The sequence below is a fragment of the Zootoca vivipara genome, chromosome 7, assembly GCF_965207765.1.
Source record: "Zootoca vivipara chromosome 7, rZooViv2.hap1.1, whole genome shotgun sequence".
Taxonomy (NCBI): domain Eukaryota; kingdom Metazoa; phylum Chordata; class Lepidosauria; order Squamata; family Lacertidae; genus Zootoca; species Zootoca vivipara.
The window spans coordinates 57,951,110-57,978,611 of NC_142590.1; the positions used below are offsets into that span (position 1 = coordinate 57,951,110).

The following is a 27,502-nucleotide window of genomic DNA, read 5'->3' on the forward strand; positions in this document are numbered from 1 at the left end:
AGCACCTTTCTGCCCCTTCATGTGGCTAGTCCATTTGTCTTCATGTGTGCATCAGTGGGATTTGATGGAGAAAACCAACCTATCTTGGATTCCTGTGAGAGTTGCATGACAATGGGATATTCTCTTAGCCTCCCCACAAAAGTATTTGCTTTGCTTCCTTGGGGTTCAGAACAAACATAAGGAGAGTATGGTAGGAGGTCTACCTCACACCCCCTTTCACGGCTACCCTACGCAGATTGGCCTCTTTCCCTCTCCCTCCTGGAATCCTTCCAACAGGACAGGCTTGAGAGGGCAGAGAAGGGAACGTCTAGCTGGAACTGGCTCTGAGGTAGCCTTTACTGGCTCCCTCTGGCTCCTGGAATCCTTCCCACTCATCAGAAGTTGGTATAGCAGCAGCCTATCACACAGAAATTTAGCAGGCGGCGTTTTTCCTAGAACAGAGATAAATGATGGAAAAAACTAAAATTCTATGTGTCAGGCTGCTAAAGGCACAAGATCAGTGGTGTCAGAAGATGTTAATTAAATATGTCATAGAAATTCTTGCTTTGGGTAAGGGGAGGGGTGTTATTAGCATCAGCAACCAAATTACAGCCAGATCATTGTAATTATCATCTATATTTCACTTTTCAGCTCTGATCCAGCAGAGCATGTGCACAGCAGTCAGAGATGTACACACAGAGTCCTTTTAAAAAGCTGCAGCTGTGTTGATGATCAGTGGGTAAGGGGGAGAGAACGGAATTGAATCCAGTCCCCAGGTAGCAGATCACTGGGACCCTAGCTTTAAAAAGAAAAAGAAATAAAGATTGTGTGCAGTAGCTGTGAATACTAGATTGAGCTGGGAAATCACATGATTAGCACCCTGTTGCATATACAATTCCCTACCCAGATAGGGATATATATATGCAGAGCCTTTTTTCTATTAATGCATAGTCCCTAGTTAGCTGGTGTGTTAATACACAATATGCTTAGTAATCCTTACTGCATTCATCCATTGCAAAGAGGAAAGGAAGGAGGGTGTTGCTTTCTAGGACAAACCTCCAACTCCTGGAATTTGCTACTTGTGAGTTCTAATCCCAACTCTGCCAGCATGTCACAATGCTCCAGCTGCTTCTGATATTTAAAGCCCTTTACAATCACTGGATAAAAGAAGCCACGCAAGGCAAAGTATTATATTATCATTATGAAGGTGTCAGTCAGGAGAAGTATCTATGGGGACGAACATATATTAGGAAACGTTCTCCAATGGTTCTCCTCAAATCCTGTCATCCAAGCTCCAAAATATTAATTACCCATCACAAGGCTTCGCTGATAATAGGAACAACCTTATTTGCCTGCCCAGAAACTGAAACAGGAGTTCTTTTAAAAACATTTTCCCTGTAGGACAGGTGCAGAAGAGGAACTGAAAAGCAAGGCTACATAGGAACACATGTTATACATCAGACCATTCTCCACTCTAATGGGCAGCAGCTCTTCAGGTTTCAGGCAGGAGACACCCCCCAGCTCTAGCTGGATATTCTAGGGATTGAACCTGGAACCTTCTACATGCAGCCTTTGCCCATGACTCCATTATGCTCCTGTACCTCTTTGTAACCTCCCATCATCATTAATTTAGCTCAATCCTGTGGTCTGCTGTGCAAAACAAACAACTGGATAGCACTGGGTAAATGGGCCAGAACAGCCTTGCAGGTCATGATGTTGTTGTTGTTGTTTAGTCGTTTAGTCGTGTCCGACTCTTCGTGACCCCATGGACCATAGCCCGCCAGGCACTCCTGTCTTGCACTGCCTCGCGCAGTTTGGTCAAACTCATGTTCGTAGCTTCGAGAACACTGTCCAACCATCTTGTCCTCTGTCGTCCCCTTCTCCTAGTGCCCTCAATCTTTCCCAACATCAGGGTCTTTTCCAGGGAGTCTTCTCTTCTCATGAGGTGACCAAAGTATTGAAGCCTCAGCTTCACGATCTGTCCTTCCAGGGAGCACTCAGGGCTGATTTCCTTAAGAATGGATAGGTTTGATCTTCTTGCAGTCCATGGGACTCTCAAGAGTCTCCTCCAGCACCATAATTCAAAAGCATCAATTCTTCGGCGAATCAGCCTTCTTTATGGTCCAGCTCTCACTTCCATATATCACTACTGGGAAAACCAGTAATATTCCAACATGTGGGTACCAGGACCCCATAAACCAAGCAGCACCTCTTCAGCAAAACAAACATCACTGACACACAGCTGCCAATGCTGTGCTGATGCATGTACCCCATTAACACAGACACCATCCCAATGACATTCACAAGTCCATACTCCACAAAAGGACGAGAACAGGCGCTGTGTGTGTGTGTGTGTGTGTGTGTGTGTGTGATATTTTTAGAATTTTGTTTTGAGCATATTATAATATATTCCAAGGTCTCGGAATAGCAAGCGAGAGAGGAAAGTGAGGATAAATAAAATCAATTAATCACAGGTGGGGAAAAATGAGCCCATCAAATCCTGTAATAAAAGCCATCTTGAACATAATAGCACCGTATCTGACAAAAGAGGGGAGGGGAGAGTAGCAAAGTTGTGGCCTTTCAAAGCTATACGAAAAACATACTCTTTTTGTTCCATGGTTATATTTGTAGCTGGCTCCATCCCAGTAGATGAGCCCAGCAGGGGCTCAGCACATCCACAGAGCTAGTTCATCAGCCTGGCATGATCACTCCTTGTCTCTGTCTTAGCTGATAGTACATTCCAAACCTAATTGTTATCTCAGCAGAGCAACTCCATTATTCAGCCTGACACTGCTCCCCGCACAACCCCCGTTAGCTGTTTGTTGCAGTGATGTTATATTAATGAGGCCTGCAAATAAATGAATAGGAGATCAGAGCACTGCTTGTTCATAAGGAAGCTGATTTTTTATTTATTTAATCACTGAGGCTGCGGGCAGCGGGGGAAGATTTATGCTGTCAAGGGGGACATGGAATAGATCCCAATGATGCACTGTGTGGATGGAAAAGATTTCATGTTAACATGTACACTATTATTGATTTTTCTTTTATGTCAACAAGTAAAGATCCCCCTAATCTCCACTCCCCATTGGCTCATTACCGTTTTAAAAAGCTTACATCTCCTTGATCTGTTTCCAGTGTTTCTCAAACTTGGACCACCAAGTTTGTTGTTGGACTAAAACTCCCATCATCCTTGGCTAGCAGCACCAGTGGTCAGGGATGATGGGAGTTGTAGTCCAACATCCGCTGGAGAGCCACATTTGAGGAGCACTTCATGGAAATAACAGTAATCTTCCTCTGATGAAATTTCAGCCTCTTCCTCTATTTTCCCAAAAGTTCACTATACATTTTTGAGGGCTGGTACAGCACTCCTGCACAGCTCATCTCAGCTATAGTTCATCTCAGAGTTGTGGGTTCAAGCCGCAGGTTGGCCAAAATGGTTTTCAAAGCATGGGTTAAATGGGAATCCTGGGTACCTTTAACCATAGCTAATGATACTGCTGGAGTAACGGTTAACTGACATTAGACTAGGAGTTCAAATTAGTGCTCCAGAATGCAAAGGATGGGGAGAGATTTTACAATCCTATGATTAAGAAACTGGAAATGCTACATGTGTCCTGGTGCTCAGGAGTATGTCCTGAGTTCAGTGGTATGAACTCATTAAGTATCTATGCCTCCACATAGTTAGGTTACATAAACTGGTTGATTCAAACTTAAGTAGCCTCACTGTTTTTCACTCATGGAAATCATTGATGCAAATTACTATCTGCCATGGACATTGAGAGTTGATGAAGAGGAGTGGCCTAAGATTTTCCTAACTCTAATTTAAATTCCTGTTAACAAAGATAAGTTGTGTTCATTTCCTCCTAGATAACCAAACCAATTATACCATTCTTTCATAACTAAGGTGCCTTACACTCCCCCCCCCAACAGGGGATAAACCATTATGCTTTTCTCTTCCACAACAGTCCTATAGGCAATCTGAAATCATCGTAACACCTAGTAGAGTCCAGTCCAATTCACAAAACAATCCTATACATGTCCGCTTGGTAGTAAGTTATATTGCTATCAGTAGGTTGAAACAAAGTCATTGTGAGAACTGAACAATTTCCGCTTGTGCAACAGAACTTTGCATCCCGCCTCTACTCATTGTAAACCCCACAAGCATGTACACAAGCACACCCACACCAGATCTGTCTGGAGGTTTGTGGGAACTCTCAGGGAAGATTTGTGGTGTGAGGGATATGCAGAAGGAGAAGAGGAAGTTCTGGTGTAAGTACAGAAGGTGTTCGACTTGTGGAATGGCTTTGCTGGATGCAACCCTATGGGCCTTACTCTCAGGTAAGTGTTGATGGAGCATGTTTCTCAGTAGACACATACAGCCTGCAATATTAGCCTGCACATTCTGTCTTATGACCATAACTAAACTGAGAATAGTCAACATCAAACCAGCTTTTTCCATCCTTACTTTCTCTGTTTGGATTAACATCCTGTCTGATTAAAGTCCCAATAAAGATATTGTAGATTTTGAAATTTAACTAAAGGATGATTTTGGAGAAACACCTTGGCCAGCATTTGCTGTGAGAAGTTTCTTTGTTGAGTCAAGGAATTGCTTTTGCCTTCTGGTTCGCTTGAGGAAAGGAAGTGAAATCTTTGATTTCTGAAAATGTTACATCTGTCTGAATGTTTCATTTGGAAGGGGAAATTGTTCTCAGATCCCTTTTTTTTTGCTCCTGGTGACTTGCAACCCTCCAGGTCTTTGCATGCAGCACAGAGATCTTTGTGAGAAGAACAACTTTAAAATGCTGAGAGGGCAAGTTTGTTTATTTATAGAAGGGCTCAAGGTTTTGATTAAAAATAAAAAATGGAAACTAAACCCCTTGGGATGAAAATAAAATGCACTAAGCCCATCAGGTTGGCAGAAAGGGTGGGTCTTAGTGTCACACAGAATCAAGCTGAAAGAGAGGAACATTGCTTGGTTTCTAATGGCTGTAGAAAGGAGATGAACAGTTCAGTCTTGGGCAAAGAGCCAGTATAATATCTGTGCTTTGCTTAAAAACTATTGAAAATGAAAGGCTGTGGCTAACAAAGTACCAAAAACCTAGTGAATATGGGATACCAAAGTTAACTAAATACATTTTCACACATGCTTGCATGTTGTACTTTCAGAGCAACAATGGGGGGCAGGGAGCTTTATTTAGCCCCTGATTATGTAGAAGGGAAGATCTGCAGTACTATTTTTCAATAATCACTTACAAACACAATATTCATTTTAATAGTGGGATGAGCTTCATAATGGTGTGAATGTTTGCCCATTTGTTTTGCCATGGATTAAAAAAAAACCCACTGGTTACACTTCTTGTATTAGTCAGCCATAAAAGTAAATTAACTTAATTGTCTGGGTTTTTGCATAATTGCAATTTATATACAGTATTACATTTCTATCCTACTCTTTGCCTCTACTCTATTTATTATTGCTATAATTGTATTGATACTTTATTTTTCTTTAATTATAACCTTCTTTGAGAACAACTGTTGAAAAGGCTATACATTTGCCAAACAAACAAGAACATAGAGAAACAAAGACGGAACCACTTTGCTTATAAAACTAACAAACATCTGAAGTAAACACTAGGAGCCAGGAAGTCCTAAGTCATCAGTTGCTACTTGTCACTCCACCCCCACCCCCACCCCCCAGCTCTTGATGAAACTTAACAGCAACAAAATTGATACCAGGACTTAGTGTGGTATTTCTCTAGAAATGCATTTGATCTACCGTATATCCAACACCCATTTTGGTCTATCTAAAACTAATTTTCTCCACAAAGTATCATTTTCATTTTAAATCAGTTATTTCAATTATCCTAGAATGATTATTCTTCCTGCCATTTTAGTATCCTTGGCATGTGTGTCACAGTTCCATGTACACATTTGAGTTTTTGCAACCATTCCCTCTTTGGTCTCTACCTCAAGCAATGGCAAAATATGCACTATAGATCAACTTCCCTACCCTGGGGCCCTTCAGATGTTTTGGACTACAACTCCCATCATCCCTGACCTTTGGCCATGTTGGCTAGGAGTGATGGGAGCTGTAGTCCAAAACAAGGCTGCTGCAGATGTTGCAGGATCTCATTCAACAAATGAACTGATAGGGCTTTTGAGTGTTGACTGGTGTCTCTGTGACATATAAACAGTATGTGCTTTCACAAGATCTCTCAAGTCAAGATTTGGGGATGACTGAGTGAAGTTAATTGAGACTCATTTACTTGGAATAAATAGGTACCATTTATTGTCAAAAAGTAATAAACGGAAGCACTAAGAGTTGTTGTTTTTAACTAACAACCCATAAAGAGGGTGAGGAGTGATTCAAGGGAGCTTAATGAGGAATGTGGAAAAAAGTGGTGAAAAGAATATTCTGTTCAAGTAGCCATTCCAGCCATTTGTTCAGCCACTGCTCTGCAGAATGAGCGAAAAAGAAACATCTTGCAGTACTTACTGAGAACTCCACAGCCAATTGTTCTTTGCAATTGTTACAGGAATTCTAAGGTCTTTTATATATAAAATAAATGTTCAAGACAAACACACGTGCATAAGTATAGTGTCTGAAACAGTACAGGAGAGTGATCCTGAAGCCATTTTGAGTCTCCCAAATTGACCCCAAATATTCCTCTGTAAGGAGGAAGGAAATGGGGAAAGCTTTCCAGTTGTCTTTGGGCTGTAGGGGCAAATACAGTCTGGCAAGTATCTGTTAAGCTGAGCAAACTATCAATATACAGTCGTACCTTGGGTTACGTATGTTTCAGGTTGTGTACTTTTCGGGTTACGTACTGCGCAAACCCGGAAGCGTTTACTTCCGGGTTCGCTGCGCATGCATGCACAGAAGCATTCTCCGCAGTTCGTGCATGTGCAGAAGCGTGTTTTCGCAATTTTTCGGGTTACGTACTTTTCGGGTTACGTACCGCACCCCGGAACGAATCAGGTACGTAACCCGAGGTACCACTGTATGTAAGAGACTGACCATAACAAAAGAATGGCCAGACTGCCTATGCTGAGCAATGATTGAACATTATCAGGTATCCTGACAGACAGGTTTCTGCTGTTGACTGCCCCCCCATGTATGTATGATTTTTTTTGGGGGGGGGTGTCTTCAGCTACAGGGAAGGGGATTTCAACAAGTCTATGTAAGACCTTGCATACCATTGTTCTGGGTTCCTCTTCTTCCTTTCTCCACGGGGGGAGTGGGGGACCCTGTTGCAACAGTTTAATAAAGATCATGCTTACTAGCTGCTTTGCTTCTCAATATTCTCTGGTTGACCTCTGTTATTTTCTCCTACCAATAGAAAACCTACTTAGATTCTCTTAGATACCCCATATAGGAAAGGGAGCAGTATCTTTCTTATAACACAATGGTGCTGCAAGCCCCTGTCTTAATTAGTCTTGTTGGTTTGCATAAACTCTCCGTTCCTCAGCTCTGAAGTCTCTCTCTTTCGCTTCATTGGCATTTAAGAGATTGGCATAAAACACCTTGCCTACTGATCTGTTCTTGCACACTATGTGGCCACTGTGTTGCCACAAGCAAGGGCTGCCATAATAACCATGTTCATAATTACAAAAGAGTGCATAGATGCTGGGATACCTCAGTAGGTAGAGCATGAGACTCAATCTCAGGGTTGTGGGTTTGAACTCCACATTGGGCAAAGGATGGTGGGGTTGGACTAGATGACCCTTGTGGTCCCTTCTTAACTCTACAAGTCTATGATTCTATGCTTGAAACAAGGATACATCATTATCTATGTCAGGGATGGGAAACCTTTTCACCCCCAGGATAGCCTTCTCTTGTGGGCAATTCTCTGGGGGTCATAATGCAAACGGGGCCAAAAATCAAAATGTGTCTGGAGCCATGGATGTGACTCACATGTTTGTGCAGTAGACTAAACCCAGTTGCGTTAAATCAGAGATTTTTATACACATATCCTCCATCCAGGCAATCAAGAGGCCATAGATTGTTTAATTAGCCAAAGGCCTAGGAAAAGAGGAATGTGTTTGCCTGACACCTAAAGATATGCAATGAAGTCGCCAGGCAATGCCTCTCTGGGGAGAACATTCCACATGGGGCCACTGCAGATAAGGCACGTTCTTTGGTTGCCCTCTGGACCTCTCATGGAGGAGGCACACAAAGAAGGACTGCAGATGATGATTGCAAGGTCTGGGTCAGTTCACATGGGGACATGCAGTCCTTGAGGTATTGCAATCCTGAGCCATTTAAGGCTTTATAGGTCAAAGCCAGCAAATTGAATTGGGCCTGGAAACTAACAAGCAGCCAGTGAGGTCAGGACAGGATTGGTGTTATATTCTTACCATCTTGTCCCCATAAGCAACCTGGCTGCTGAACGAGCTGAAGTTTCTGAACTATCTTCAGTAAATCTAACCTAGAGGTTACCAGAATTAACCCCCTTCCTCATGGTGGATCCACTCCACATCAATTAATATATTTAATTTTATTAATACTATATATGGTAAGTATTAAATGGTATTACTAGTAAGAATCATAGTTAATCAGTATATGAATTAAAACACACATAGCATTTTCTAAACAAGGATTTCCCACATCACATCTGTTTTGGCCTTCTGCCTCTGCTTCTTCAAGCTACTTCTTCCCTGATGCATTTGCCATTTGTGGCAAGATGAACCACCATAAAGCACTATACGTACAATATGCATAACTTGCCCTTAAATAATAATTTCCTGTTGATTAAAATGAGGACCCTGTAAAATGCATGAATATTTAATAAAATCTGCCCAAGTATGTTTTATGAGCTTAGAAAAATCTAAAGCATGTTTTGGAAAGGGGAGGGGGACTAATGTCATCCTTAGAGTGCAATGCAAAATTCTAAAACTCCCAAGCCAATCTTCATTCAATTTTCTCCCTGAAATCTGGCCGAGCTTTTCCCTGATGAAGTAAATTCTCTATGGCAAAGTTCATAATGCTAAGCCAATCATGAATTGTACTTCCAGACTTTATAACACTGACACTAAAGAACCAAGTTACTACTCCTGTAGTTCTGTAATGAGGCTGATACTGAATCTGGCTCTCTATTTATAGCATTTTTATAGAGCTCTTTAGCTAAAAAGGCTCCCAGAGTGACTTACAAAGATCAACAGTAAGACAGTCCCTGCCAAAATCTTTTCCTGTAACAAACTCAGCCTTCTACATAAGCATCTGCCTAGTAGCCATAGACAAGGTACTGAATACAGGCTAGCACATGTAATTCCACACAGGCAAATGAGCAGGCTTGAAGAGGAGGCTGAACATGCAGTGATCTAGAGGGTCAGAGCTCTCAGTGCCTGCTTCATCAGCCCCCCCCCCACAGGCTAGTAAAGTTGTTTGCAGGCTAGTAATTTTTATGGCCCTGTTTACAAGGCTGAACTAATTCTATATAATCTCTGGTCAGAAGTTAAGTAGAGATTGTTCTGCCTCTGTGTTATACACCAAATCTGAATTAACTAGAGCATTAAGAATACTTATTTGACAGGGCATTTTTAATTGTTTTTTTTTTACTATGGTCTTTAACTGGGTGATGCTTTTATAGTTATAAGTTCTGGCACTGCTCTAAGGTTTTCTCTGGTAAGTTACACAATTTTGAAATTTTGAAGTAGCATTGGTATAAATATCAAGGTAATGAATAAAGGAAGCTCAGTGTCTGGAATCAACAAGCAGAGGACCAATGATTATCTCAGTCTGTAGTTTCACTATTGAAAGCTACTGCTAAACATTGTCAGTTTCTACCAATGACCGCATCAGAGAGAACAAAGTTTTCATAAGACTATTGCCCCCTGTACTGGCCTGCAATCCAGAGAAATCAATTACTGACTAATTACTTCCTTGTTTTAATTAGTGTGCCTGCCGAACGGCAGGGAGGACGCCCTCATACTGACGTCTGAGCCTGACAACCGAGAGTGGGTGATCAAGGCCAGTAAAAGTGCATGTTGGCCGTGAAGCATAGATGCTGCACAATTAATTTAATAGGAAATCACATACCGCTTTATTTTCCACATTTATGTAACAAGGAGAACATGCTATATCGGGACAAACCAGGTGGAAGCAGGAACAGATAATTCCTAAGTATATGGAAGTGAAATTGTGGTGGAATTAAGTGGTGGTTCTGCCAAGTTTTTGGGGGGGATGGAGGAGGGGTGGGATCAATATGCCCTCGGTGGAGTCCCCAGATCATCACTTGCTAAGTGGTGGTGGTGGGAGGAGGAGACACACTGATCAGGCAGGTGGAGAAGAAGCAGACAAATGGGTCTTTTTTCTGTGAGCTTATTCATTTACTTATTTGGGGTGTTTACTTCCCTTACTTTAAAAGTATCCCCACATGGCTAATCATCAAATACAGGAAATGGATTTTTAAAAATCCATTAAAATGTAAGATCAGCCTAAAATTCCATGGTAAAGATAAAACAGATTTAAACTGGCAATAAAACAGATGGAAAGACCTGACAGAATTAAAAGGTCTTTGCCCTGTGCTGAAAGGATATCAAACGAGGCATCAGGTAAGTGTCTCTGGAAAGGGCATTTCAGAGCCAGGGTGTCACCACTGAAAAAGCCTCTTCCTGATCATTATACAATATTGAAACATGCATATTAAGGTAGTTGTAATATACAAAAGGGGGGGTTGGCTTAAAAATAGAAAGATAAATCAAGTAAACAAACAAAGAAGTGAATGGAATAGGAAGAAAATCCAATTGATTTAAATATCTTTACCTCAGTGATTCGTGGGTTGGAGCATTTGACATTCCTGCTTGACCAGTCGAGCCACCTTCCCCATCCACCAATAGGAGAGGGGCAGTGCTGACGCAGAGTACACCTCCCTTCTCCAGTGCACCAGCCACACTCAAATTTCTGATCTGCTTTCAGGCACAACCCACAACTTTCCCGCTGGGCTGCACATTTGTACAGGTGAACTGTGGAGACAGAGATTGGGAGCATGAGCAGAGAGTGGGAGACAGCCCACACCTGACAGATCAAATGAGATGCACCTGCTCACATTGCTGGAAGGTGTGAACTGATGCTTGTACTGACCCAGATACAAATCTGCCCACCAGGTGAAATGGCCATCTTAGGCCTTTTACTGGGTACCCTCATCTGCCAATGTTAGATGGGTGGCTACTGAAAATAGGGCATTTTCTGTGGTTATGCCCTGACTTTGCATCCCCTTTCTAAAGGAAACCTGCCTGGCCCTTTGGCAGGAATTGTAAAGGCATCAAGCAAAGCATGTCCCGTTTACTCACACTGCTTTTTTGCGGATGTCTGTTGGGTTACTCTGTCAACTGTTAATTATTAAATTGGTCCTTTTATTGTTGCCATTTATGCATAATGGCATGCTATCTGATTTTGTATGCTGGTGTATGTTTTTTATTATATAGAAGTTTTTATGAGGTTTTGTTAAACTAGCATGAATGCCAATGATGGAAGAAAAGTGGAATAAATGAATGAATAAAGACTTGTCCGGATTGAATTCTTCAGCTATCTTCGGGTATCTGGTCTGAGCATGAGAGGGCAGAGAGTTATGTATCATCCCCAACCCCCTTCACTGCTAACTTTACACAATAGATTGGAAAAGGGCTTGTAAGTGTGTTTAGCTGAATGTGCTTAGAAGCCTTTCTGTGATCCGGAAACCTACATTTTCAGGATTCCCAATTGTGAGGAGGCTTCTAATCATGTTCAGACCCTGAGGTGGGGCTGCCCAGCCCCCAACACACTTTTTGCTCTCGTGCATGCGGACTGAATACCTGAAGAGGAGTTGCATGGCTTGAATGTGTAGTTCAGACCAATGGAGACTTTCAGAACAGGACAGCCTGCATGTAAGTTGTGTTCATTGACATTTCGAGGCTTAGTAGTAAAGTTTTTCCATCCTTGTAAAATGTAAATGTCTTTTCTGGGTACTAAAGTACTTGGGCCTGGCAAAATGCAACCGAGCTGTGAAACTGAAGCCATCTCTGTCAGGAGCTTATTTGGCTGGGTAGGCACTGAACCTTGGTCAAAGTGAAGGTAAGAGCTTACAACCAGCTGCTTTAGTCCCTGTCCATATCTCGACATATTTCTTGGTTCTCATAATAACACACACACCCCAATTCCTACTCTTTAAACAAGGGCAGGAGTGGGGAACCTGTGTGTGTGTGTGTGTGTGTGTGTGTGTGTGTGTGTCAAGAACCACATTTTTTCAGGGGGTATCTGCCAGTGCTGGAAAGGGCCAGGATGAGTGGTGGATGGAAGTGAGACCAGAAGAGGACAGAGCACACCCATCACTATATCTTTGTGTCCCCCATCCCATTTTCTTTCTGCTTTCCATCTTCTCAGTGCCACAGGCTACCCATCTCTACTTTAAACATAAAACATTTTCCAGAAGGGTAGACATTTTAGCCAGTTGTAGCAAAAACAGCTAAGAGACTTCTGGCACAAAAAAGTTTATAAACTTTCTTGGACTATGAATCTATTAGTTACGCTGATCCTTTACTGTTGGTTCCCCTGGTACTTTATTCCAGCAGTAATTTAATACAAAACCAACTACTGGTAAAGTGTGAACCTAATAGTGATAGTGTGTCCAGATATACGTAGTTAGAGGCAAACCACTAACGTGAATGCAGCTTTGATACTTGCAATCTGAATTGAGGGATCAGTCAAACTTTACTCATGACTCTAATTTTCAGGATTAGTAGGTTTTAGTTATGATACTAAACCACTTTTTAAAGATGGGCATTCATATTATTGATTTACTCTCTATCTCCCAATCTTTTACAAAACATTATAATTTGGATATCCATGCTCCATATACAATATTCTGACGCATCTGAAGAGTATTTGGCTCCCCCTCCCCCGAACGTTTGGAGCAATATCTTATATCTCAGATTGTTAAGGTTCACTAGACTAAGAACATACAAACTGTGGATCAAGATCACTTTTGAAAAGATTGCTGAGTAAACTCCTCCTCCTTTTTGATTTAGTCTGGCTCCAGACACTCCTCCTCCTTCTTGATTTAGTGGCTCCAGATAGATACTCCAGATACTAATATATCCAGATATTAGTAAATAGTATTAGCCAGCATGAAACCGAAAGCATAACTAAAGCAAGGGCAAGCAAGGTTTGTACTTGCATACAAGAGTTTGGACAACGGGGACATATAAACCCTTCTCCTTCCTGTTGAACCTTTCTGCAGATGTTCTTAGATACTATTTCTTCCATGCTTGATTTGGACGACAGCCTTCAAAACCTCTTTGTTTAGTTTCCTCCACTGATTTCAACCAAGAAAGACTTCATTGAAAACAATGTCTCCATTCCCAGGGAGCCTGGCAAGACTCACAATATATCAGGTTCCACAGTAAACTTCAAAAGCATTTGAAAGCAAAATATAGCTCAGAGGGGAACAAATGGGAACCCATTTAATGGATGTCCTTGCTGCTGTAAAAACCAGATTCTTTAATGGGTATTCATTTCATGGACAAAGCCTGCTGTTTTCACAGGGCTTGTGTGGGTCAGAAGTGCTGCAGATTTGTGTCATATAATAACTGACCCTGGTACCATGTGTATTTTTCTAGACACATCACCTGCGGCAGCAGTTACCATTAAGCATCCTCCCTTCTTTAATGTGCAGAGTCAACCAACTAAGGCTGCCATCCTAGACCAATTTAGCTGACTCTCTTCAATCATCTTGAGTCACATATAATTATGTACTGAATGGGTCAATCCGATTGCTAACCCATGTTTAGAAGGCCTCATTTTTAAAGTCTTTCAAATATGAATTGGTTCAGGATGTGAAGATGTGATGGGTCAATTATATCGTCTTCTTTCCACAATGGGGATCTCATGCCTGAAATATTGTGGTTGTGTGTGTGTGTGTGTGTGTGTGTATGAAGAGAAAGAGATGTCCACGTACAGTTGCACCTTTGTTTTTGAACAGAATGCATTCCAGAAGTTCGTTCGACTTCCGAAACGTTCAGAAAACAAGGTGCGGCTTCCGATTGGCTGCAGGAGTGTCCTGCAGCCAATCGGAAGTCGCACCGGACGTTCAGCTTCAAAGGCAAAGTTTACAAACTGGAACAACTACTTCTGGGTTTGAGATGTTTGAGTTCCAAGTTGTTTGTGAACTAAGCTGTTTGAAAACCAAGGTACAACTCTACCATAATAAAAAAATCATGTCCTAATGGAAACATGTAAATTTTAAAAAGTACTTTTCTTGTGAGTTCATCTGTCACTAGAATGTGCTGTGAATCACTAGTTTGATTCATACCTTGGGGTTAGCATCTTGCTCCTTTGATCTTCCCTGGACCTTTTTGCTGCTGCACTGTGCTAAGCAATGTTTGGTTTGGTTTAGCATGCCATCTGAACCAGGGTTTCATAATTGAAGCAGTAAACTTCCCCATGTCAGAAATCCTGGTTTGACTATCTGCTGAGCGCAAATAATCTGCAAAGTCTGGGCTTGGCTTGTAATAGATTTTCTGCCAGTTGGTTCTCCAACGGTTTTTGGACTCCAACTCCCATCATTCCTAGCTAGCAGGACCTGTGGTCAGGGATGATGGGAATTGTAGTCCCAAAAAAAGTTGGAGACCCAAGTTTGGGAAACCCTGGACTAGGACACTTTTTCCCTCTAGAGCACATGGAAGTTGTAGTTTCCAATGCCTTCTAATTGATAAATTCTGAAGACATTATAAACTAAATCTCCTATGAACAGATTCCTGCAAAACATGGACATGAGCAGTGATACCTTCTTCTAACAGCCCTCAACTCTTCAGAAAACAGAAACTATTTGTCTCCAGCCTGACACCTTTATAACGTCAACATTAAGCAGAAGGGATTCTGTGAGAGTTGGAATCAGAGCCATAGGAGGTTAAGGATGTCACACCTCAAGTGAGTCATAGAGGCTGGCAAATCTCATTTAACCCAACAGGTAGGTCATAAATAGTGCATACAGAGCAATAGATGGCAACATGGTATTGCAAAAAAGCATATAACCTTGTAAGCCTATTACCCTCAGACCTCTCCAAGGCTGATTGTAAAGCCTTATAACCCGCTTACATCCAGATGTCTCGAGGGTTGAGCTTAGAGCTCAACTTATGTTCTATGGCAGAGAGATTCATTTTTTTCAGACTGTTAATGCCAGATTCACGCCTCCCCCCCAAAAAAAGCCTTTAAGAAGAAATAATGTAAAAGGAATCTTAAGGCAGCTGCACATTTCCATCTCAGTTATGTTTATGCCAGTTTGTGCTTAAATGATAATCCTGATACCCTTCGTATTCAAGTTCCTCCTTGTTCCCTGAAAGCAGCCTTGCACTTAGGACATGGAATAGATTTTCCTTGGTTACTCTCAGACAACCTGCTTATTGAGCATTCATCCTGATTTGCACAGTTTGCAGGAAGGCTAGATGACATTGCAACAAGCAAGGGTTATTCCATACTTTCCAGTGCACTTTCCATTTTTTCCTGGTGTGTGGGGAGGTCAATTTGTTCTGCAAAAGCACCAAATCATCTTTAATTGGGCAACCTCCAACAGCAGCTACAGTGGTACCTCTGGTTAAGAACTTAATTCGTTCTGGAGGTCCGTTCTTAACCTGAAACTGTTCTTAACCTGAGACACCACTTTAGCTAATGGGGGCTCCTGCTGCCGCCATGGCGCCGGAACACGATTTCTGTTCTCATCCTGAAGCAAAGTTCTTAACCCGAGGTACTATTTCTGGGTTAGTGGAGTCTGTAACCTGAAGCGTTTGTAACCTGAAGCGTTTGTAACCTGAGGTACCACTGTATGCGATTGACTCCCACCTGAAAATAGCAATCCTGTGGAACATGGGAAATTCGTAGGATGACTTGCCTATTGTCACTGGGGCAGTAACAAAAGCCTTTTTGTTTTTTGGAAATCTAACAGTATGGCTAACATTTGCAGTATGGGCATTGGTGGCTTTATGTATTTTTTGGGGGGGGTTAAAATATTTGTAGTTTAGGATGTAATATTGTATACAGCTTTGAACAGCAGAAAAATGTTTCCTATAAATTATCTGAAATACATATAGTTACATAAAGTCTGTGTAGTTCTTAATCTATTTTCCCTCTCACCACTGAAATGTGGCACACACTCATCCCATTTGGATTGTTTCAAGCAATGACATAAAAATTTCCTGCCGCAAATTTACAGTCATTCTTGGAGAGGTCTAAGGATAAGAGAATTATAATGCTGCACACACACACACACACACACACACACACACACACAATATTGCACACAACCCCTTTGTCAAGAGTCTGGGCTTCCAGAGGTTTAGAAATGAAAAATATAACCATATTGCTCTTAGTGAAACAGGATTTTTTTAAAGCATCAAATGATCTGAAATGCATGAAAATAAAATTTCAAAAATTCCCGCAATACATATTAATGAAAATGAAACTATATCAAAATGAACTAAAATATGTATTATTTACCTTTCAAATCCTCTGGGTTGTCAATAATGAAGTTTCCATTCCAAACCACAGCAAAATCTACTGCTAAGTTACTTATGTCCATTCCATCATAGAGATACTAAGGAATAAAGAAATGAAATACATATATGAAGGCTTTGTGTGAAAATAAAAGGAAGAGCTATTAGAATGGACAAATATTGTTTAGAGATTTTTGACAATACATGGCTTAGAAAATGGGTGGCAAGAGCTGAATTGCAACATATATTTCCATTATCTGCATGGAGAGACACTTCTGCTTGCCATAGAGACATAATTAAATCAGCTGATGGGCCCGGAGAGAGGTAATAGATTAATTATCCAATTCATGCAGACTACTCTCACCGCTCAGCCCTTGGTTTGCCAATAAAGCCCCATCACCAAGTACAGAATTAACGAAATGAAAAAGAGAATCCTACACTCCTATAGGAGGCCACATTAGGCTCTACTATATGCAAACATGCCAGAGTATTTTATGGAACTTACTTGGAAAATATATTCTAATTGGCATTGGCATAGCCATGCTTTAGGCAGTACAAAGGGAAATACATATGACCATAGTTTTAGGTAAAGGTTTCAGTGGCTCAATTCTTTCTGGTTGATATGAACTGCAGTATTCTCTCTTCTTCATCTACCATCACCATATATATTAATAGCAAACTCATTTTCTGAGTGTTGATCCTTATGTATTTAAGTGGCACTACCCATGTAATAGGGATGCAGGTGGCGCTGTGGGTTAAACCACAGAGGCTAGGGCTTGCCGATCAGAAGGTTGGTGGTTTGAATCCCCAAGACGGGGTGAGCTCCCGTTGCTCGGTCCCAGCTCCTGCCAACCTAGCAGTTCGAAAGCACGTCAAAGTGCAAGTAGATAAATAGGTACCGCTACAGCATGAAGGTAAACAGTTCTCCAGAAGCAGCTTTGTCATGCTGGCCACATGACCTGGAAGCTGTACGCCGGCTCCCTTGGCCAATAACGCGAGATGAGTGCTGCAACCCCAGAGTCGGTCACGACTGGACCTAATGGTCAGGGGTCCCTTTACCTTTACCTTTTACCTAAGCTGGCAAGTGAGACACAGCCATCCAGCTTGCTACTGCAGGTGCGTGCCACAAAGCCTACTCCCTTTTAACTTGAAAAAGTCAAGCTCTGTACAATTTCATAGCACAGGTACCTACTACTGGCTGCATTGAAAAAGATGTCAGCCTGCTCATCACATGTAATGTTTTAAGCTTTCAGTTTCTTAACCTGAAAGTGATGTAGGAAATAACATAGCATTTGTAGAAATCGTATATGTGAGGGGGGTTTGAGCACTTACAACAATATAAAGGAACCAGCTGGATTAGTCTCACATTTGTTTGTTTTTGTTTGCTTTTGAAGGCTGCAAAGTTGTTTTTCTGTACCGCAGTTTTTACGGGGCTTGGGAATGCAATAAAGGCTAATTGCCCTGACTGGTGTGATTGATTCCAACATTATTCTTGTCAGCTTGGACACCCCTGTGGGACAAAGAACTCCCGTTTAGCAGCAAGAAGCTTTGCAGCCACCTCCTTGACTATGCTTATTTAAGGGAGGCTGTTTTATCTTCCTTCCCTCTCCTCATCCCAGTTCCTTCTTTCTCTTCTCCCAGCAACAGGCAGCTTTCCAGTATTACACATTCTATCAAGCTACTGCAGCTTGGAATTTGACAGCTCCCTGATAAGAGGCCTGCAATTCTCTTTATCTCTCCTGTGTGAATTAGCTTTGCCTTAACACCTTTGTCACATCCCCGCCCCAGCTCCCCCTTTCCTGACCCCCCACAGTCACAGACGGGGGGGGGGGGAAGCTGACAGATAAAAGATCTTCTCTGGGGCCAGGATTCTAATTAAACACCTCACTTGCCTGTAGCACATTCCCGTCTGGAATTCAGGATTAGCTTAACCCCTGGTTCTTTTGTTTCATCTCCCAGAATAATGCTTCCCAATGCCTTTTATTCTACCATCTACATTTTCCTCATTTGTAGCTTTGCCTCATTTGTAGCTTTGCCTTCTAGGGTGGCAGCCTCTTCAGTACCTTGCACATGAGTAAACATATGTGAGCAAGATATTCCTGCAGTTATCGAGCTCCATAAAAGAGATTTCTCATTTCCAAAAGAGATTCTGAGTGTGCTCTATTCAAAGGGACTGGACAGAAAGGCTAGCACGGTGCTGTGTAACAGCCTGCTGTGGCATTAAGGAATGGGCAGTCATGATGAATGGATGCAAGCGGTAAATGCTCCATGCATGGTGCTTTGTATAAGCACTCCTGGGAGATCTCTTAGTTTCTAAATATTTGTCTAATTGTCAGGCAAAAAAAAGAAAGAAAAGAAAATTCCTTCCAAATAACAGGTTTTTACTATTACAACAGACCTAGCTACAAAACCTGAACTATATCAGTACCCCAGCCCCTTTCAAAAGGGCAGTGGGAAGGATGCAAAAGTCTTGAGGGCAAGTTTCCCTAGTGAATGAAGCACCATTCTGAGGTAATCTATGAAGTTTCTTCATATGCAGTAGTTGATTGATTGTTGAAATAATGTTGAAACTGAGGACATAGCCTCTGTATACAGTATACGTATGTGTTTTACAATGTATCAATGTCAGATTTATCAACATATAAATTTAGAATAACCTAGTGACAGGAGTGCCAGCTTGGCCCCACGACCGTGGATGCCTGGGGCTGTGGGTGCCACACAGCATGCATGTCCTTGGCACCGAAATTTGTGGGTGCCCAGCCCCTTCATGGGGAATTTGTGGGTGCTCAGGCACCCAGGGAGTTGGCATCTATGCCTAGTGTGCGGAGGCTTCTCAGCAAGCTACAGGGATCACGAGTTAAATAGCCAAGTGATGGGATGGTAAGTATCACTCATTTATTCAATTAAAGCAACTCAGACTAATAAGATCACTGAAGCGTCACTGTGTGCTAGAAGCCAAATCCTGTAATACCATATAACCCAGGAGCTAAACTCTAGGGTAGGAAGCCTGTAGAAACCTATTTTTCAGTGATCCCCTAGCAGAGGAAGACTTTTGGTTCTCCCAGGCAATTGGGAATTAGTTGGACATTTTTGCTGTTGCTTTTATGTAGTTTTAAACTACTAACTTCTACTCTTTTGATTTTATATTCTACTTCCCATCTTTAAAAAAATTCTGTAAAGCCACTTTGTACTGTTTTTTTGAAAGGCAGTCTAGAAATATTGGAAATAAATAAATCCCCAACTCCTTTTATGCACAACCTTTTCTATTCCAACTACTCTTTTTTGTAAATATTCCTCACCCCTCCCCATCAACTTACAGAACTATTCTGGCACTGGACACTTGAACTGTTGAAACGCAGAGCAGGCACCCGATAGACGACCCCTTGGATGTTGAGGACACACTCATAGCCACGCTGGCCGGACTGAGGCTGAGGTAAATTTCTAGCCTTCAGGGTGATGGGCTTCACCTCACCAACAGGGATCAAAATCTCTTCTGTACGGAACAGCTGTGGGCAATCCTGGAAAACATATTTGAAAACAGCAATGTATTAGGCAACTGCGGGCACATGGTACTCTGAATACAGTTGTGTCCTGAAGACACATGTGGACTCTGGGGAATTGCATATCAATAATGTAATGCAGATACAATTATGGTTTGGCTATTTCCCAGAAATCTGTTATAGATACAAAACGTAAATAAGGAACCTCAGGTGGAGGGGACAAAGAAATGTGGCTTTCTTTAGGCCACCCCCTCACCAGCCTTGCTTTACACCCTTCCTTTTTTGCCTGGTTGGAACATAGCTTGAGTGTCTTCCTGGCCCAGATGGGTGATACAGGGAGATGTGTGAGTTTGAAGAAACTAGCCTACTACAATGGTAGAATTCACTTTCTTGTTCTGCCTATTTTCACCTCCAGGCCCACTCACCATGGGCAGTGAACCCTGGAAAGTTTCCCAGAAAGAAATGCAGCCTTTGAGCTGAAAAATGATTGCAACAAGGGTTAAGCTTAAAACTTTGACTTTAAATTCAAGGACTCTGAGGGGAGGTGGTGGGAGGGAAGACAGTTCACAAAAACGTTTTTCACTGCCAGGTCTTTTGTGGTCTTAGTAGTACAGACAAAGGCCTGTCCAGTAGACCACAGAGAAAGGGAGAGCAGGAAGCATTGACTTTATCCTGATCCCAAAGTATCTTCACCTAGTCTTTTTGCTAGCGTAGATGGCAATGCTTCCTGCCCTCTTTTCAGGGCCTGCAGGAGTAAAATGGCAGCTATTGGGATTCTTGGTATCACCACAACAGCCAGTGATAAATTCACTTCACCCTCTTTCATGCCACTCTCCTAGCCACGCAATGGCCAAAATCCTGCTCCCAATAGTGTAGCATACAAAGGCATTGGGAGAGGCATTTTGGCTCAGCTGTAATTGTATCTGGAGCAGGTGGAATAATTACATAAACCAAAAACAAACAAACAAAAAAACCCAAGAGGGACAGAAAGCATTTTTTAAAATGAAAACATCAATTTCAGCTAAAAACTTTGGATTATTTTCATACTTTTCCTTTGTAATATTTTTGCCAGCCTTTGCTTTCTAGCAACTGAAATGTAAAGGAAACCCAGGGTTCTTTTGTTCAGTAAAATCAAATATATAAATAGTTAATAGCCACAGTTTCTCAGGTGCTTAGAATGAAAGGTATTCATTTTGAAATGCACAAAAAGGAAATAACTAAATCTTGCTGGGAACAGGGTTCTTCTAGCTGAGATGAATCTTTGACCTGAGGCAAAAGGGCTCTTACATTTTTACCTATATGACAGCAGCAGGGGATCTTTGATCAGCCAAAGGCAATAATAATAATAATAATAATAATAATAATAATAATAATAATAATAATTTATACCCCGCCCATCTGTCTGGGTTTCCCCTCATAGGTAACCTTCTGGTGCTCTCATCCCAGTAGTGGACAAGGCCAGAGGCAAAAAGCAGACACAGCAATGGGTGTGTCTCCTACTTTGTATAGTCAGTTACAGTCTAGCTATGAAAAAAACCCCAAAGGTTATACACACAAACAGACAATCATGTATGCCTCTTTCTTCCAGAAAAGCAAGAGGTATTCAAGGACACATTCCAAATAAGTTAAGAGCACTTGAGGAGGGCATGGATGAGGGTTGGTGAAGGTCTTAGGAGATTCCTGAAGACATTTAGTACAGCATCCTGTTTTAAACAGAGGCCAGCTAGATGCTTTTGAGAAACCTATTTACAAGGTAACAAGCTCTATCTCCTCATACAACCCATATTGAGGAATATCACTTTTGCCCTTGTGGATAACAAATTTGTCTATAGCAACCACCCACATTTATCCTTTTTTAAAAATGGTATTGTGACTTTAAGCCCAATCTCTTCAGGGGCAATCTCTTTTGATGCCAAGAACAACTTCTTATTAAGCACGGGAATAAACATACCAGCCTGTCAACACAGAAAACATCTCTGATTTAGACAGACAACTTATCAATCAGATAGGTAGGAAGGAATACAGCTCCTGGAAGATGATTTAGTGAATAAAAATTATGAGCAACAGACAAGTCAAAACTCCCCATTTGTTTTCTCAACCAAATTGGAGCTGCTCTAAAAATGACTGCCCCTTGAAAAGAAATCAGGAAAACAGTTTCAAAGGGTCTTCTTCAAATAAGGCATTTTTCTATTTAGGGCTTAAACTAGTAGGGCTTTTCAAACTGACAAATATAAACTTTTGACAAATATGTTGGCTTAGCATATTAATCTGCTTTGAGAACGTCCTTTTTGATTTGTAATAATTTGTTTCATTTGTCTGGCTTCACAAACAAGAAAGCTAAAATATATAATTCATAGCACTCACAACTTTCAAAATAAATCACTCATCCAGTTACATACTGTGCCCTGAAGCATGATTTGTTAACAGCAAATGACAACACTTATATTTGCTAATTATGAAATGGAAAATTTGGGCTTCCAACATAACCATTTATGTAATACTCTGTTTCCTGGTGTCACAATCTTTTTCCATTAAGAAACTTTTTTAAAAATTTAAATTAAACATTAAGGAGTTTGAGCTCAACCACGGAGAAGGAGAGAAGTCTCTCCACTCACATTTTGCATGGCTTGTAAAAAAGGGGGTCCCAGTGGGAAACAGCATAAGTGTGTTTCTTCTTCCTGTGCTCTCCATGTTTCACCCTTGACTCTGTCCTCTTTTGGCCATTCCACTAATGAATTTTCACTAGTACCATTGTGGGTTCACACTAGCTCCATACTTTAAAGTGATAAAATATCAAACATTAAAAACTTCCCTTAACAGGGTTGCCTTCATATGCCTTCTAAAAGTCAGATAGTTGTTTATTTCCTTGACATCTGATGGGAGGGCGTTCCACAGGGAGGGCGCCATCGCTGAGAAGGCCCTCTGCTTGGTTCCCTGTAGCTTCACTTCTCGCAGTGAGGGAACCGCCAGAAGGGCCTTGGAGCTGGACCTCAGTGTCTGGGCTGAACGATGGGGGGGGGGAGAGATGCTCCTTCAGGTATGTTTTGCATGAATAAGGTCCCAGGCTCAATTCCCAGCATATCCAGGTAGGGCTGGAAACATCTCTTGTCTGAAATCCCAGAAAGCTGAGGGCAGGTCAGTGCAGATATTATTGAACTATATGGAGCAGTGGCTGACTCAGTATAAAGCATGTGTCTGCGTTCCCGTGACCTCGTTTACTAAAGATTCCAACTTTTTGACTAGCTCAGGTGTGGATAAACGGGAAACAGATGCTTTCCTCTTTGGAAAAGCCAGAAGCTTTGTCCTGCTGCTTCATAAACTTTTTATGGGACCTCTGGTATATATTTTATTTTGTTTTTTCAAGAGGGATTTTGGGCAGATTAATAGTAAGAAATAATTTTCAAATCTAGGTATTTTTTTGGGGGGAGCACATTGTCGCCAGGGGGGAAATGACCTTACTTTCAAGGCAGTGACTTTATGAACTGAGAGAAAATGTTTATGGCTCAAAGCATCTATGCTGAGTTCCCTCAGCCATGCTTCTGAAGCAGCTCATTTTACATAGGTGGAGAAGTACAACAGCCCTGGATATACCATTTACCTTTCCTTGGATACTGCTGAAATCATGCTCACGGCTCACCATTACAAACAGAGATATTCTTAAAGAAGTCAAAAAATTAAAATAATTTTAGACATATGTAAACTAAGCATCAGTTGACACAATCAAGTTATTTGTGGATTTTTATCGGTGTTAGAGTGCACTCTCTCTCGGAGGCTTTCTCCCCATTTCACAAATATTCAGTGCCTCTAATTTGTCACTAAAGGTAAAGGTAAAGGGACCCCTGACCATTAGGTCCAGTCGTGACCAACTCTGGGGTTGCGCGCTCATCTCGCATTATTGGCCGAGGGAGCCGGCGTATAGCTTCCAGGTCATGTGGCCAGCATGGCAAAGCCACTTCTGGCAAACCAGAGCAGCACATGGAAACGCCGTTTACCTTCCCGCTGTAGCGGTTCCTATTTATCTACTTGCATTTTGACGTGCTTTCGAACTGCTAGGTTGGCAGGAGCTGGGACCAAGGAACGGGAGCTCACCCCGTCACAGGGATTCGAACCGCCGACCTTCTGATCAGCAAACCCTAGGCTCATTGGTTTAACCACAGCGCCAGTCACTATAATGTTGTTTGCACAGCTAACAGAACCAAAGCAGCATCTAGTAAGTAAGTAAACATTAACTCATGCAGCAGTCTAAGAGACGCTCCGTAAATATAGCCCTTTTTAATATCTTAAGGAAAATAGTTTCATGGGGCTTCTAGGTACACATTTTATACAAATCAGTAACCATGGTAGGGAACACATGCAAAGGAATTTTCAATATACGTGATCAAACCTCACATGTGATACTGATGATAGTAAAAAATATGCAACAATTTCCATTTTAAAAATTTATTTTGTTTGCAACACTTTAATAATGTTGAAAGCAGACAGAAGCTATGTGACTTACATTAGTGGATGGCATGGCCGGGGGGGGGCACTGCTCTTGTGACCCCTGGTTGGTTATGTTACTGGTGTTTCCTGGGAGGCATATGGAGAGGGTGATGGAGTCATGGTGCAAACACACCAGCAGGAGCACCAGATTAGCTCCTGTGGTGCATTTGCACCATGCTGACTGTCCTACCCTATCCTAACTGACTGGAGTTCAGACAAGCAGCAACACCTGACCCCACTGTCCACTAAAAGGTAAAGGGACCCCTGACCATTAGGTCCAGTCGTGACCGACTCTGGGGTTGCTGTGCTCATCTTGCACTATAGGCCAAGGGAGCCGGTGTACAGCTTCCAGGTCATGTGGTCAGCATGACAAAGCTGCTTCAGAGCAGTACACGGAAACACCATTTACCTTCGTGCTGTAGTGGTACCTATTTACCTACTTGCACTTTGATGTGCTTTCGAACTGCTAGGTTGGCAGGAGCTGGGACTGAGCAATGGAAGCTCACCCTGTCACAGGGATTCAAGCCACCGACCTTCTGATCGGCAAGCCCTAGGCTCAGTAGTTTAACCCACAGCGCCACCCGCGGTCCCTCCCCTGTCCACTACTTGTGACTAAATTCACATCCTAACTATCCATCTTACTTCCCCAGATGTCCTGTCAACTGTAAAGTTCCATCCTAGCTGCTCATACTGAAAACTGGTTCTTCATGAGGGAGTCACTCTTGGTGGTAATGTCTGTAAGAGCCTCATAACCAACCACCACTTTTGAAGATAGGCCCAGGCTCTCTTGTATTACATGCCTGTTGATGACCACGTCCCAATTCTCCACCTCCCAGGCCCATACTGTATTGCAATTTTGTCTCCCTTGGTTGCCCCACAATTTTGCCCCACAGTCGTCTTCACTGTAGTCAGTGGAAGCATTTTAAGTATCATGGCAATGTGATATTGTGACACTGTGACCAAAGACACAGGGCCGTTTCTAGGCCCGGGTCCAGTGGCGTGGGGCACCAGGACGCCAGGCCACCAGGGGCACCGCAGGCCGCCCCAGGCGCACCGGATGCAGCCCTAGGCGCGCCTCTCAGCTGTTCAGGCCGCTCTCCGGAGGGGCGTCGCAACAGGGGGTGGTCAGGCTGGATGGCGCAGGGCGCTGGCCCTCCAGGCGGCAGCTACGCTGCGCCCGCCGCGCCAGGAAATGGGGGGGCGCCGGAGGGATCCGTCGCGACAGGGCGCCAGGCATGCTTAAGACGGCCCTGCAAAGACACAGTGGTGTGGCTGTCAATGCTGCTGTATTCTCTAGTTTTTGGTGACACTGTTGTCTTTTCTGCTTTGTTGATAAGAATTCACATTACAATTGTACTGCAAAAGAAGGACCTACGTACCAGAAAAGTGGAACCGTGAGGAATTCTTGAAATTGACACATTTCAACAACAAAAAATACTATCCGAAAGACTGCAGATGAAGAGAAAGGAAAGAAGAAACAGACTGCAGTACTAATCGGCTATCATGCACTTTAGTTGGTGGTGCTACTGCCAGCATTGATTTTATTTCATTCATTTTGTTTTTAAGACTGCGGTTCTCAAAACATCATGAAATAGGCACCAAAAATACAGGTATATAATTATGATCTTTTCAAGATTCAAAACATGACATTTAAGATGATCTGCTGTTTTGTTGAAATATAACGATTGTAATATAAAAACCCTGTAGGCAAGTCATTGTATAGCCTCAGAGTTTACATCTTGAAAAAGAACTCTGTTATATGGCCCACTATTCTCCAGGATTAGTCTTTTAATAGATCTGTAGCGTGCCAGAAAAAACAGCTTTTTCCTATGGCAAAGTGTGTGACAGTTCCCTTTCCTTTTCACCCTCAAACCAAATCTGTTGACTGTAGGGTTAGAAATGCTGCTGGCAAAAAGGATTTCTATTATTGTTACATACAAGGAGGCTATAATGGATTTTTTCTCGTAGCAAAGGTTTCATTGGGTGAAAAATGTCACATCAGAACTGTAGTGAAAGTAAAGATTCAGACAATATGCATGCTCCACTCCAGGGAGAAGAGAGTAACTGTAGGACCTTTCTCCTGTTTGACAGCTTCAGTGATTGCATTAATAAAGGCATCCAAGATGTGGAAGGATATGTACAGGATGAAACATCACCAACTGCACAGGGCACTTGTGAGCACTGCATTGCTAATGGCCATTTTTACTGAATTTGTCAGATGAAGTCACAAAACCTGTAGGGGCTTGTGCATAGCACTGGGTTTGCTTAGGAGAGGCATATATTATGGAGAGCACTGTTGGGTGTTTCTATAGTGCTCTGCTTGCTACATATTGGGTTCTTTTTTGTTTGGTTTTTTGGTGATTTGTTTTAAGTTTGCCGAATTCCATATGTATGTTATGCAAGGGCTTAGGTAAACAGAACTTATGTGCCAGGGTGTTAATACAAAAACAAAGAAAAGAAAGAAAAAATTCTGCATGCCATGAGAATCCATCTGCACAATTCCCCTTTTTGACTTTCCAGTTAAAATAAGCTGCTTGGCCACATGAATCATTGTTCCTTTTCACTGGCAATATACAATAATACTTTAAAAGCTGATGTGATGTTCTGTCTGAAGGGGGGTGCAAACAAATAACATACATCACTGGACTTTGTATGCAAGTTGGGCATCTGTTCCAAAAGGATACCAGCATATTAACCAGTTAGAAAATAAGTAGAGTTGTATCAAGTCCTGGCATAGCTCAGTCGGTAGAGCATCAGACTCTTAATCTCAGGGTTGTGGGTTTGAGCCCCACGTTGGGCAAAAGCTTCCTGCATTGTAGGGGGTTGGACTAAATGACCCTTGGGTTCCTTCCAACTCTACAATTCTATGATTCTTTGAAATTGGTGTCCCTCTGCTGATTGATTCAGAGCAGCCTACCACCAGTTGGAAGAGGGACTGAAGCAATCTTAATCAATTCTCTCTTTCTACTGCAACTCCCTTGTTCTGAAAGGTGCAATCCTTTGGCAGAGTTTGGCTTAGCATGTTGTCCAAACTCAGGCAAACCATGAACCTGACTTTGAATGAAATGCTAAGACAAACC

General features: G+C 42.1%; 1 protein-coding gene across 2 annotated transcripts in view; it reads right to left on the bottom strand.

Annotated features, from left to right (window-relative positions):
• Window positions 1-27,502, bottom strand: part of PLXNA2 (plexin A2) — a 399,133-nt gene that overhangs the window by 105,035 nt on the left and 266,596 nt on the right. For both annotated transcript variants that reach the window (XM_060277140.2, XM_035123148.3), the window contains exons 10-12: window positions 19,758-19,958; window positions 16,445-16,541; window positions 10,742-10,941 (exon numbers count right to left, since the gene is read on the bottom strand). In XM_060277140.2, the coding sequence (XP_060133123.1) occupies window positions 10,742-10,941; window positions 16,445-16,541; window positions 19,758-19,958 (498 nt within the window). The remainder of the gene's footprint in view (window positions 1-10,741; window positions 10,942-16,444; window positions 16,542-19,757; window positions 19,959-27,502) is intronic.